A 14,871-nucleotide genomic window follows, 5' to 3' on the forward strand; every position below is an offset into this window, starting at 1 on the left:
CTTGTATGGTGATGAAAAGTTTGCAAGCCAATTGCCGAGCTCTGGGAACACACCAACAGCCACCTGGTCAACACTTACTCGAGCTACCAATATTTCAACCAAAGTAGGATGATTCCACAGCGCTTAACCAGCCAGCATTTAGGTTTCTGTACGGTGAACTGGACTAGGATGCGAGTGAAAGGCACATGATTTTGTGTACCCTTGGTGGTCAAGTATGTTCCCTCGGGTCTCATTTGTGTTTTACAATGACTATGGAAAACTACGATCCACTCTTTGAAGGAAGGATTGAACTAAATTTCAAAGACCTCCATGTCTACCAATGCAATGTCTCACCAAGTTACATTGAAAACCAAAATCTGTTTGTCCAAAAAGATCATTGGGAATAATTCTATCCACAGAAATAAAATTATCCCGAAAATATCACCAACCGTACTTTTCAAGCTTGTTAACGTAGTTCCCATGAAATCGATGCTTACAGTCAGCTCACACATAGGATGCTATCTCATACCCTCTCTTACATTAGAATACTCCAATTTTACGGGACTATGTGAACAGAAACCGGAGAACAATCATATGCACTCATGCGTCTGTCCATGAGCAATATATCACGCTTATTGCATTTTACTCTACTTTACTCTACTTTACACCAGACCCTACTTCGAAATGTATCCGTACGATTACCGTACCATATGTGCCATGAGGCAAGCGGCTTAAGAACAGGGTGCAGCTGCCAAGGCCTGATTACCTCAGATGAACACTCAAAACGCATGTTATTTTGAGAGTGCAAGCCCCAGCCAGTGGGCTGAAGCAAGGCACCTGATCATCATTATTTTGGACCAGTTTCTTAGGTTCATTTGTGCAGCAAGGTACTAGCCAGGTTGCTGGCATGTTGTTCACTGGATAGAGCGCGGATGTAATGACCGGATTGTTCGTGTTTCGAACCTGACATCTGCATCTCGACTTCTGCCTAGGCTTGGGAACCTTGCAGTATCCCATCCTTCGTGCTTCCTTCGGGTGGAATAACAGGTGGGTACCGAAAGGTTTTTACAGCTTAACGATTATTATCATGTATGAAAGTCCTAAAGTCGTTGGACTTTTCGTCCTTGTGTGCATTATTGGTCATTACACGAGCAACCTTGTCACGTGATATGACGCTTCGCGCATCTCCATAACCCACCGACCTTTACTGGGGAATGCACGTATGACACTCAGCCCAAGCCGACTGGCCACATGTTGTTTCCCCGCATGCGAGTCAACCTGCAAAACTGATACGCCACATCGCCGTTTGACCCGCGTTGTAACCAGGCTCTTGGCGTCGCTTATTCTACGTCGTCTTATTAAGGTGTGCGAACCCAAGCCCGAAAACATCAAGCAGGATTTCGGCGTTGAATAGGGTGTGTGGACGACATTCACACTTCGTCAGTGTTGGAGTAACCAAATACATATAGGCACCCTACACTCTTGGTGGGTTCGATTCGTTTGACCGGTTCGTTCGTCCTAGCACGTCTCTGCAATACGGTATGCCCCAAAAGTCTGTGAACATCGTGTGTTGTATGTATTCACGTGGTGCTTCAGAGCGTATAGGAAGCTATCTAAGGGCTTTCTTCCCTATATTCAATGTTGTCTGATGATTGACTTTTCTCTGACCGGAGAGCGAGTGAATGGAGCAAGCTAGAGAAACGGAAGTGGCCCACGGGCCGAATACTTCGAAAAACAGTCCTCATAGCTACTAGCTGCCACTCATCTGGAGCTGACGTGGAGCCTTGGACGGTGAACATAGACGCCCTTCGTCCTCGGAGGTTTATGACTTCGTATATCTCTGAAGCACCGCCGAGCCCTTTGTCCGGGTGACCTCTCGCCCGAATTGTTCAATGTTGGGGATGAAGTCCTCAGCGCTTGTTTGATCTGTGACGTCTATTTGGGTAAAGGAGACTCTCAGACAACTGGGGATAATCGGTTATAATGTACATTTTCAAAAAAGGGACTCGTAGTGAGTGCGGAAACCACAGGACGATCAGCTTACCCTATGTCGTAACGAGACTTCCGGCGTCACATGTGTTTTGTCACCTTACGGTTGCTCGTGGAACACTGTCTCGAGAGCAGCCATCGGGATTCCCGCCTGGTTTTGACCAAGTCTTCATACTCCTTCGGATTTTAGAACAACGCCGTACGGACAATCGTCCCACAGTTTTACCATTCCTGGATTTCCAAGACAAAGCGGTGTCCGTCAGGGCTGCCGACTCTCCATTCCTATTGAGTTTTGTGATCGATGAGATAATGAGACAAACGCCAGAAGTGCTTGCAAATCCAGTGTTCAAATTGCTTCTGAAGAAACCCTTGTCAATCTAGAGCGTGCAAACGACATCGTTCTCCCCTTCGTAGAGAAGGCGCAGGTGTTTTTGGATGAACTAACTAAAGTTATCCCTTCTTTTGGAACGTACTTTGCACCCTAAAAGTATAAGGTAATGCCGCTGGACATGCAGTTGCTGGATACGGCAATTACAATCCAGGGAGAGGCATTGGAAGTTGTGGAGCGTTTTACGTATCTTGGAAGTTGTATTGGTTTTGATTGTAGTTTGACAGATTAAGTCAAAGCATGGATCTGCAAGGCCCGGATAAATTTGATAATTTAAGACACCTGTGGCGTCAAAGTGATGTGCCCCTGAAAATCAAGAGACGTGTGTATCAAGCGACAGTACGGGCTGTTTTGTTGTATGCCTGTGAGACTTGGTCTGTTCAAGCAGCGGAACCGAGATGTCTTCAGGTGTTCCATAATCATTGTCTCAAAACCATAGCTCATGCGGGTTGGTGTCAGCGAATCCGTAACGTGGCTATTATACAGTGAGTTTTCTGGGTTGTGAAACGAGTACTTCCGTTGAATAATGTGTCCAGCACCAGAAGCTGCGTTGGTTAGGCCATGTGTTGCATATGCGCAACCATGTTTGTCGAAGAGAGTGATGTTTTCCGTGCCCAATTCAGAGTGGCGGCTAACCTTTGATCTTGCATAGGGGTATCAAAGAAATTACGGAACACGTGGGTGCTGTCTGTGCTACTCGCCTTCCAGGACGGGAACCGTGTGATCCCCACTGTGCCTGGTTGGAGACGCTGCAAGATATGGCTGCCAACCGATGTCAGTAACGTTCTTGATGTCAGTTTCTATCCAGATTGCTTGAATGAGTGTCTGAAAGTGTAGACATCTCGGAACGATTCTATTAAGCTAGCACAAAGTTCCTTCACTATCCACCTTTATTCTTTTCTTCACAATAAGGCTTTCAAATAAGTCATGGTTGTACGGCAGTGAAGCATCGGTGTTGAACACTGATGTCATGCTGTCGATGATGATGATGACGATGACGATGATGTCGTTCGTGTGATCGGGTAGCGACGGGATGGTCGAAACGTTGACTCTGCCGGGACTAAATGCGATATTAGTGGCGGTTCGGAACGTCTAGTGTCGTACTCAAGATGTCTACGGAGGCATAGCGCTGTTTTCAGGACCCGAAGGAAGACAGAACCTGCTTGTTTGACCTGGGAGAAACATACAAGCGACGTTGTCCTCGTCTATGAAGAGAGAAAAGCGCTGTTGCAGGATGAACTAACCAAAGTCATCCTGTGCTTCGAGATGTGCTTTGCATCCACAAAGTTCAGGGGCGTGTCTACTCTCCATTTTCGTTTAACTTCTTCATTGATGAAGTACTGAGGCGAACATCGGAAGACCTTCAAAACCCCTTGTTGGGACTCCCAGCCGGAACAGTGTTGATCTTTGATGTGCAAGCGGTACTTTTGGGATGTTTTTCCAAAATTGCAAGGTGAGCTTAACCATGCTATCCAGTTCTTCGGCGTGTGCTTTGCGTACACATCGTGAACAACCGTTCCGCGGGAAGTGGGGTCTTTGAGCATGCCTCTAAAATTGGATGAATGACACTGGAGGTTATGGAACACTATAGGTGTCAAAGAAGCCGCATTGGCCTAGACAGTATTGTGACAGACTAAGTCAGCTCACGAATCCCGAAGGTCACTAATTTGTGCCATTGGGGGACCACAAAAATATCACTGTGTTCCAAAAGGCGCGTTGCTCAGACTATGGTTTAGTTTATTGTACGGCTGTGAGACTTGGTCACTTCGGTCGAAGGATCTCATAATATTTGGGTGTTTATGCACCGATATCTGAAATCACATGGAATCTGTGTATGTGCCATTAAGTGACCAGGAGATGAGTCTTTAGTGAGACAGACGGTGCGTTATTCAGAGCTTGCATTCAGCACTGCAGAGCAAGCTGACTGGGCTATCTGCCGTGACGAGCGTCGTTTTCTGTGCCTGATTCGGAGTGCCGGAATCCTGGTGGTGTGCAGAATTAGTATGGCTGGTGGGAATGAAGAGTGGTGGGGTCTGCGTAACCTTCCGTGTACTCGAAAGGAGGCTCACTAACATCAGTGGGAAGCATGATTTCGGTTTCTGTCCAGATTGTTGCTGACTGTTGGTGTAAGCATGTCGCATGCTTGTGTTAGGCTAGCCCTAGGTCTCCCTAAGGTTTCAGTCTTATTATGACTTTTTTTGAAGGAAATTGACATGGTTTTACGGCACTAAAATACTGACGTTCTCTTGTGGCTTTGCTTTTACTAATGACAGAAGCAGTCTTTTGACTTGTTGAAACAAGCTCAATCATTCCAAAGGGAGTCGTCGAACTATTTGAATCTTTGTTTCTTTCAATGAAGATTGTAAATACTAATAGTTGTCCAATTGATGCCTCGGTACCTGAAAAACTTGAAATTGTGTATAATTGTGTAAACGTTTGATTCGTTAGCGACTTAAGTGCTAGGATGCCTGGGACTCGGGATAGATTGCGTGTGGTTGTGCGAATATCACCAAAATAGATCGAGTTAAAATTTTACTTCCTTATTATCACGTTTTCAGAATGAAAATTCGCAGTATTTTCTGCCAGTATTTTGGGTTTAAAGAAGGCGCATTTTGATTCAGCCTGCTGACAAGGAAATCTGAATTTCTCCCAGTGGGAAAACGGAAACAACGCTTTAGTCTTTATGAATCTAAAAATGCTCCAATGCGAACGTTGGTTCTGGGGTGAAACACACTAGTTAAAGTTGTCTGGCCCTAATTATCATTTTTCAGGCAGATGTCATTGAATGATTTGACCGTCAGCTATCTGACTGATTCGTCAGTCATCGTCATCACTGACGCTGTTGTCTTAAATTTGGATGAGGAATCTCTCACGCCCGCACGCAAAGCCCGGTCGACAAACAGTCAGTGCTCACTGGAACCCTATATTCCCACAGAGTTCACTTACGTTGCAATCCTGAATCAAGCCCACAACGCTCAAGTTTGATCAGCCACCCCGCACAAAGCGTAGTGAACTCATCTTCCTCACACTTTACTCTTCGACTAGATGGCCCGTATTATTATTGTTTTTTTCCACCTTTCAGACTGGAGGTGACACATTCCTATGGAAGCCACTTAGGCTATCGTTTCGTTTGTTTGTATATTGTGCACTTGTTCACCAGGGTTTCTGATCACGAAAAAAATCGTTCAGCTAGCATGCTTACGGTACGTAGCTGCCATGTCACTAGAAGTAAGCAGTGCTGAGATACTGCGAGGTTGCCCAAGCCTAGACAGGGAAAGTTGAGAAGTACTTTTATGGCACGGTCTTCCCACTTCTTTTACGGGAACGAGATTTTCGCATAGTGCATAGCTGGCAAGATGAATTGCACTGAACGTGTGTAAGAATTCTTTTGGGCAGCGATGTGACGTGCTTGGACTCTGGTGAGTCAGAAGCATACCATAGGCACTGTCCTGGTGTAGTTGTCCCAATCAGCTATCGTGTTTCACTGATCACCCATAAATTGATCGTTCTGTTTTAATTCGGAAGGGTCACGATCTGTTACGCAATGATGCCGGGTTTATACTAACCAGCAGTTAGGTGCTCTTCGTCCTTTTTTTTCTCACTGTGGTGTTATGACCAGCCTTCGTTTAGTTTGATTGTCATATCCAAACTTTTAGCTCGTAGAACACTTCTGCCTAGTTGTTTTCACCACCAGCTTGTTTTGATTTTACATCGTGAACGATATACGTCAATCCGTTTTCCATAAAACGCCTATTCCGCAAACGCTTTCCAACTTTTTTTTATTCATTTAAGAAGCATTTTTGTCGTCCAATTGTGGATGAACAATTCTAATCGTTCTAGCTAATAGTGAACCTGAAAATCTGCCATTCGCGGGTGTGGGTCAGACATTTGGGAGTGGATTTAATGTCATGGTGGTTTGCTGATCACTTTGGGGATATTCGCCATGTGCATAAGTGTAGGCAGCATGATGCTAAAATATTGCCACTTGCGTCAGGTGGCCAATGTTACGAAATCAGTCTGAGCTTGTTGAGCCTACTTTCCTTGAATGAACGCATCAGAGCCACACACGTGGCTGGTCATGGCAGTCGACGTAACTCATTGGGCCTGGCTGCAAAGTATCTCAGCAAGTCTATTTTTGCTATCATTTTCTATTCATACTGTATGTTGTGTGTGGTAAACATCGCGGATGATCAGAGTAGGTTTGCACTGGGTAAACGGGTATGGTTGTACGACAGTGATTCACTCCTATTCTACGCTGCTGTCTAACCCGATGGCGATGATGAATGACATCGGTATGCTATATTTTAGATCGGCGGGGGAGTGGATACTGGAATCGAGGCTGTGATGAATCTCACTGTTGCTAATTCGGGTGAGGGTTCGTTCATCACTAGTCTTGAGGGGCGTCAGTGTATCGAATACTTGGCTCGAATCAAAGCCACCAAGGAGCAATGCAAAGTCGTTGCCAATACAGCGACACATTCCATCATGCAATCGAAAGCTGACCACAAGGAAGCATCGTCAGGTGCGTCGGCTGTCAGACGCAGAGGTTAGTTACTCTGTATGCTTTGGTTAGCGTTACGTGTTTGATACTTTTATAAACTTTCCCTGAGTACCGATAAGTACTATCCGAATTTGAAGAATCTGTACGGATGGACGTTTTGTATTTCTTACCTTGACAGCAATGTCGCTGTACCAGACTCCCATATGATGCGATTTTACTGACAGGATGAAATGCGGCTTTGACACTTTGAAATGCGTCAGTTGAATAACGCTACCGTTTCCATACCCACAACTATGCTAGTCCACCATAGCAGCGACTTTAAGTTCAAGGGAGACTTCGCACTCCTCTCAGTTGATTATTAACGGTCATTCAGGTTCTTGTTGCTTTTAAAGCCTTTACAAACATGTGGGTAATCGAACGCCATAGTGACGCAGTGACATTATAGTTTCGATCATTACGTCGTCACAACGACTAGCGGCTTTTTGGGGTCCAGCTGACCGTACTCATTACCAGGGTGATCGACAGTTACATCAAGACAAGTGAGTTGTCGGTGAATTGCCAGTGTTACTAATGAAGGCGGTCGTCTCAAATACTAATTGAACGGGTATGAGTGTTTTGGTACCAGACACACTGAGCGACCGAGTGAATAATTGGACCTGGTGTATGCTAAAATGGTAGCTGTTATCCTTCCCCGAGGACCGAGTCACTGGGGTGATTTACCCATACTTTTGGAGCGCTCGCCCCTGAATTCAACGTTGGATGCGGTCATTTCACGCTAGGCGGCCCTTTTAGCAAATGGTCTAAATTATGACTTTCGCTCAGTTTATCTTCATCACTAAAGGATTATGAAGATGTTCTTTGCGTGAAGCTAATAAACGAAAAAACGGTGAAGTTTTTCGGCGGATCTCGAAATTTTTAAAATCAGATTTTGTGTTTTCACTCTCATGAAGTGGCCATATTGACTTATACTCATCTAACAGTGGCGTTACTCTTCTAAAGCTTCTTTTAATTCATTTGTTGTTTCCCTCACCGATTCGTTCTACAGAGGTGTTGAACTGTTTCCCATTTGTTCTGTACCCTAGGTCGAAATCAGAATAGTGTAAAATCGATCGCCAAGAAATCGGAACCCGATACGGACAGTAGTACTACTACTAACACCTCAGTTAAACCACAGCAATATTCGAAGGAATCCAGGGAGTGGGAGCTGACCAAACTGCGGTCGTTCACACTTCCTTTCCCGCTCCCTGACTCACCCGATGTCAATGGCGTTCAGGTCAAAGCGAGCGATGGTAGTGGACTACCGACCTGTGTGGCAACTGGAGGTCCTGGTGGATGTTGGCTGGCCGTCGGTTCTGATGTTGGCTCTGTGTTTCTAATCAACCGTCATGTTGATCCTGAAAGGAACATTGTAGAGCCTGCATCTCGCTCACATCAACTAAAGGTGGGTGGTGGTGTCATTTCGTGCTGGTCTGTTTTGAGCTGCTGACTATTTTTTATACGAGCTATTTTTCTAGCGATTGCTTGTTGGCTTCAAAACACAAAGCCATAACTACGCCTGACAGTATTTGTTTACAAACGTGATTAAAAAGTCTCTAGAAAACGGTGGGAAGTATGACAAGCATACATGAAAAGCAGAAACCCCGAGGTTAACTGAGGAGGATTCTTGGAAAATGGAAGCGGAAAAAGTTCAGTCGCTCAAGGAACTTGATAGCGTTATGAGTGCATTAACAAGTTTCTGATTATTACGGAGTGACTACACTTTGTGGGGCAATGTTGGAACGCAAAGATCTTTCAAGAGGTAGTACACCTAACGTTCCAGATAATCCATCCATGCAACTCTCTTGCGTGAACTTCCAGCATACCTTTTCGAGGACGTGACAACGGTGTATATTTGTTTTGTCCAGCAATACAATGCTCTGTGTTTTGGTTTCTTCCTAGGCCACTAAAGAATATAATATCTGATCCAGCAGCACTGGAAATAACAATGCAACAGAACGGCGGACTTCCGGCATACTCTAAGTGTGAACCATCTATCCGCCCTCTATGCAAGAGACGGCCCACTGGTTAAGGCGCAAAGTTACTGACCGGAAGGCCCTGACCTCTGCCTCTCGGCTGTTCCTGTCTAGACTTGGGAAACCTGGCAGTATATCGGCCCTCGTGCTTCCTTTGGGCGAAATGGCAACTAGACACCTAAAGGATGCTACATCTAAACCATCTAATCTATCCACTGTCTGCTGCTACCGATTCTTTCTCTGTATGTGTCAATTGGCAGGGGGTTAGATGGCTCAGTGTTTAGAGCGCAAGTTTACTGACTGGAAGGTCCATGCTCCGAACCCGACCTCTGAATCTCAACTTCTCCTGTCTGGGCTTGGGCATCCTGGAAGTGTCCGACCCCTCGTGCTTCCTTCGGGTTGCAGCTAGGCACCGCAAGGGTGTTACAGCTGAATGATTTGCTTATATTTATTATTTCATACTGAAGAGCCGGTTCGAAGTGCGTGAGTCTATTAGCATCCGTCTTCTGAATATAATCTTCTAGTCACTAAGCCAATCTAACCTTGTGATGATGAAGCGATGACTTTCCGACTCGATGGTCGAACCGTTGCATCGTTTGATTACTTTGAAAGGCGAGATTGCTCGTGTGGGCTGAGACACCAAAATGTAGGCATCAAATTGTTAGCTGTCGACCAAGGAGGCTTTCCAAATTCTCGCGGAGCGATAAACGCAGACCCACAAGTGGCAATATTTGTCGACTCGCTTCGTGACATAATATACCCGACCACGTTCGATACATTCACTCCAAGCACCTGTAGTGCTTTTTATTTGAGCAATATTTTTTGGGTGATTTTCGCTAATATGGTAGCGGTCAGGCCGAAATGCCTTCCACCATCTCCGGTTCAAAGGGTTGGGTACCAAACCTGAAACTGAATACTTCCCTACTAGCCCAAATAAGGATTAACACAGCCTGTTTTCCGTCTTCTGGCAAAGCGAAGCGTTTATAGTTTTCTTCTGATGAATTCCAGCTAGATTTGCACTCGAATCATAAGCAATCGTTTTTCGTAGTGATAGGGTTCTGTAGAGACAATGCACAACCTCTTTCCTGGTGTGCTAAATCCCTGTTGATTCATTCTCAAAAGACAAGCCCTGAGGATGCTCGTGCAGACTTTCCGCCCCTGGATGCCACCATGCACCTACAGTTACTATTTTCCTGTTCTGTGTTTGCACAGCAGCCGAACACGATCATCACCATGATGATGACATGATGATTGGGATGCTGATGATGGCACATTGTTTTCTTAGTCCATCCATGGTATCGAAGAGGCCTTCCAGACTACATATACAACTGGTCCTTATTCTCCACATGCTTTTGATTTAGTCTGTTTCTTCATCTGTGTCCGTGATAGTCTGACAAATATCCTGGAAGTAGGTCGCAGTTTTCCGATGTCGTAACGTCACTTGCCTACATGCTATTCACGGGCAAACGAAAAAATAACTGTTAAGTAGCATGATATACGAACTGCGATCATAATTTCCACGCCCAGCATAATGTTTACGAAAAATACGAGTGGTATCCCAAACCATACAATGCCATTCACTGTGAGGTCGCTGTCCTTTTTCATACCACACCAGCAGCCGTCCAGATCACACTTTCTATCATCATCAGTTTTCGTTATTGACCTGGTAAAGCCTGTTGCTGACCGCACTGTGGGTGTCTTGTGCACTCTAGTTAACCTGAGTGAATTCCCCAGACTTATTTGTTCCAAACACTGAGACTGTTCTCGCAGTTACTGGACGCGTCTGACAGTTGAATTCGCACCGTTTTGTTGGTTTCGACTCACTTGTTATCTGGTTGTTACTGGACTTCGACAACTTTCGTTTCGCACTACGATAGAGAATTTACGTCGTAATCTGTGCTTTTCTTATTATCCAGAGATATCGGACACCTATTGAGTGAAATTCTCGATTGATCGGATTTAGTCGGTACTTATCACGACACCTTGAGGACATCTAATTTCTCCACCTTTCACTGATGGTGAGAATTCACTTGCAGTGCTTCAGTTAACCCAAATGGACTATTGTGCCACTTAAGTGGAGAACATATCGCTGCATGTTTATTGATATTCAAAACACACCAGTCGTCACGCTGAGAGCACCGAATATCGCGCATGTGGTGTGCCACTAAAGGGCTGTTATCGCTCGGGCCGTTGAAATGGAATTGCGTTTTGCACCCTTTTATCGTGCACCATTTCACGCGTATATTCGTGGAAAACTAGATCGGATGATTTATATTGGAAATTTGCATTCTGGATTTAGCAAGAGATCCGGAAATCAAGAAAAACGAGTGGTCTTTGGCGCTTATTATATATGTCACAGCTCAATTCGAAAGTCCGTTAATCCGCTTCTATGTACTTTAATGTACTGTACTGTGTACTTCTGTACTTCCTTGTACTTCCTTACCTCACCTACCAAGTTTTTGATTTTCGCTCACCCGTCCACTTCTTGTGTATCCATCACGAACGGGCTTGATCTTATCACAGTGTCAGTTTATGCACCATCATAATCCACTTAACCACAAGGGGAGGTGTACGTGTGAAACTCATAGATCCATTCACCGCCGAGTGCCTTTAGATTCGGGATCTTGACCGCCACGGCCGTGGACACTTTGAAATCATCCTTCAGGCGCCGACGCTCAGTTCGTCTGACAGCCTGTCTTGAACTCCTTATGCACGACGCCATCTCTCCTTTTCTATACACATCGCATGGACAGCAAAATTTAGGATAAACTAGCTCGTATGTTGATTTTACCTACCATAAGTAGTACTTCCAAGGATATCCTTTGTCAAAAGTCCCCGACTTCATTCGCTGACAGGTCGATCATATGGAACAGATACCCGATGTGGGAAATGATGGGCATTCTCTTTCTTCGGGTCACGCGTGTAGTTCGAGGTTGCCGTGTACACATGATTAGTGGAACTAGATAGTGAAAATAATACTGGTCCGATCTCCCAAGACGCATGCAACCCACAAGTTACGAACTAGGGGGGGGGGGGTTTAGCATTTTGGAAACGTTCTTGGCTAAATGTGACGTTGGAAACGCATGTCCAAAATCTAGAATAACGTCCGCCTGTCTCTGCAACAGGCTGTCCTGAAACGAACTTCAGGCCACTGCCTTCAGCTCAAAATCATTTGTAGTCTTACATGTTGCGAATTCAGCGATAACTCTCTTGGCGGTTAGTGCAGTACAGGCAGTCAAGAGTCTATCCTTTGCAAGCAGACTTCTCAATCAAGTTTACTGGCAAGCCTGGCGCTTGCGTGCTTTGACAACAGCCCAAGCAGTGGAGAGGTTTAGACTATACAGGTTTATGTACACACTCGTAAAACTACAACCCACAGGTCCCGTTTTTTGGTAAGCCAGTTTTCCTTTGTACATTGTCTTCCACCGCCCTTGGATGACCACCGCACGAAAACTAGAATCATCAATCTGACAGTGCTACCGGCTAATCACAAGTGCACTGGATGTGTAGGCAATTCCCTTTCGTTGTTCAGCTGCCACCCTTCTATCAAATCCTGTCACCCCATTGAAAAATGCGTATCTGGTTGCTGCAGAGTGGATGGATAACTCAGAAGGGCTTGTGCAGTTCCGTCACAATAATAGGGATCTTTTGGCATACAACCCTCCTTTCCCTGTTCTTTGCGGGTAATTTTAAGGGGAAAATTTATTAGATAAAACGTCTTGAATTTTGAAAAAGACTAGTTTTTTTCGCCTGCTGAAGCCTTCTTTAATTCGTTCTAATCTCGTAGCTCTCAGATTTTGTCTTGTATCCATGTTGAAGGGTAGTTTTGCTCATTCTGTTTTTTCCCCTATGCATTTAGGCATCCATCATCTATCCGGACGTAAGTGGTGGTCTGTCCTCGGGTGTTTGCAGTCTTGCACTGACATCCTCACAAGCGCCCGTGGGAACGAAGGCCTCTTCGAATCATCCAGCACCTCTGCTTGCGACAATCTGTGACCAGCCTAGTTGGGGCGCTCTGCGAGTGTGGCGCACGGATCCCACTCAGGGTGATGATGACTGCCCCCTATTCGAATCCATACCACCCGGGGCACAAATCAGAGATCGTAGATGCAAGAAAAAGAAGCCTACTCAACACAACCACATCGACTCTACCGCATCACTCACTGACGACCTGTTCGCGGAGGACAACCACTGTGGCACATGCCGCGTGCGATTACAGCCGTATGCACTGGCCTCTTGTTCAATTTTTACCTCCGGCATAACACCGCCGCCTTCACCAACCACACACAGTGTAACGGCAAACAGTGTTTCTGTAAGTTTCTGGTGTCTGTTTAGTTCAAATGGACTGGACCGATAAACTATCAGCTAAACACCAACCCAGCAAGCTTAGGTCTATTGTGACCGTGAATCTCGCACCTTGACTTTTCGTCTGAACTTTACGACTGGAAAAACTATTAGTACCTTTTATCACCGATTTTTATACCAGGGTAGCGGTTTGCATTTCCAATGTCTGTTAAGGTACTCAATCGTTTTCGCCATCAATTAAGTTTCGGAATATGCAAGGTATCGATTGTAACGGGGTTTGGCCCGAAGTACACCGGTCATCCACATTACTTTGTACAACAGACTTTTCCAAGGGAGACCTTCATCAGGGGTCCACCAGGGCGATCCACATCAACCACTGTCTGTTGTGTTGCTCGTTCCCCGAAGACAATCCAACTTACTCCCTTTCCTTGGGGGGCTTTCTCTTAGATGGGATTATTGCACATACGTAATCTGCAAAGCGAAATTTTCAGCAGACTGTTCGTTATCGAGCGCTGGCGTGAACGTCACAAAGTTTATTCAACCGAATGAAACGGAAGCGTACAATAATACTGATCGACCGTACATGATGCACAGTTAGAGTTAGGTAGGTGCGTTGGTCTGTCCTTGACGAGAATGTTCGCTGGTTTTCCAAATTCCAGTGATTCAAGCTGTCGTAAAAGGCGATAATTAATTGCAATCGCACCGCTTTTATTTGCGCAAGTTTAAGTCTCAAGGGAGTCTGTCCTTGACGAGATTGTTCGCTGGTTTTCCAAATTCCAATGATTCAAGCTGTCGTAAAAGGCGACAATTAATTGCGATTGCACCGTTTTTATTTGCGCAAGTTTAAGTCTCAAGGGTAGATGACATCTGTCTCTACAGAACCGATGAAAAGATTATCGATAAATGACAGTATTGATGTCAGCATAGAGATTTTTAGCCAAAAAGTGTCTCGTTCAGGTGTAGCACCCTTCGATGCCTAGCTGCCTTACCACCCGAAGGAAGCACAAGGTTTGAGATACCACCAGGTTGCCTCATCCTAGACAGAGGCAATCGAACCACGAACCTCGCGGTGCCCCATCCTAAACAGAGGCAATCGAACCACGAACCTCGCGGTTAATGAGTCCCCCGTGCCATCCCGAGCCATCTGTAAATCGCACACTTTTCCACAAAATGCTGGGAGATTGGACGTGTAGTTATTCTACTGTTCTCTAACCAAACCAGTAGATGTCCACACTCGATCGGTTTTCTCATAGTGTATTCAGTAATCTTGCTCAACACGAACGGGGTCAGTTTCCATCCCCCTTTACGACTCAGACTTTCGGAAACAAAAATAGATTGTTCGCGGTCTCCATCACCTTGATGCATGCATCCCAAAACCCTTGTCAAGGACCGCTGATCAGCAACTCTCCACGCCATGTTCTTCACACATAGCTCGTGAACAGTTTAATCTCACTGGTATTTCTGACCCCAGCTGTGAATTTTGCAGCTACTCATCCGTCAGTATACACTCGTTTCTTTCAGTTTAGTGCCCTTTATATCGTCCAGCTGTAACACCCTTTCGGCGCCTGACTGCCATGTCACCCAAAGGAAGCACAAGGGTTGGTTGCCCAAGCCTAGACGAGGGAGGTCGAGAGACATTTGTCGGATTTGAATCACGGACCTTCCGGTCAGTAAATTCGCGCCTCAGCCACTGAGCC

The 14,871-nt window shown here is 45.5% G+C and overlaps 1 protein-coding gene across 1 annotated transcript; it reads left to right on the forward strand.

Moving 5' to 3' along the window:
• Positions 1-6,664: 6,664 nt before the first annotated feature.
• T265_05490 (hypothetical protein) lies at positions 6,665-14,868 on the forward strand (the record flags this gene model as incomplete). The annotated part of the gene is made up of 6 exons (XM_009170512.1): positions 6,665-6,902; positions 7,940-8,298; positions 8,910-9,086; positions 9,138-9,254; positions 12,729-13,181; positions 14,701-14,868. The coding sequence occupies 6 exons, from the start codon at positions 6,701-6,703 to the stop codon at positions 14,866-14,868; spliced, it is 1,476 nt and encodes a 491-aa protein (XP_009168776.1).
• Positions 14,869-14,871: the final 3 nt, after the last annotated feature.

The sequence above is a fragment of the Opisthorchis viverrini genome (assembly GCF_000715545.1).
Source record: "Opisthorchis viverrini unplaced genomic scaffold opera_v5_110, whole genome shotgun sequence".
Taxonomy (NCBI): Eukaryota; Metazoa; Platyhelminthes; class Trematoda; order Opisthorchiida; family Opisthorchiidae; genus Opisthorchis; species Opisthorchis viverrini.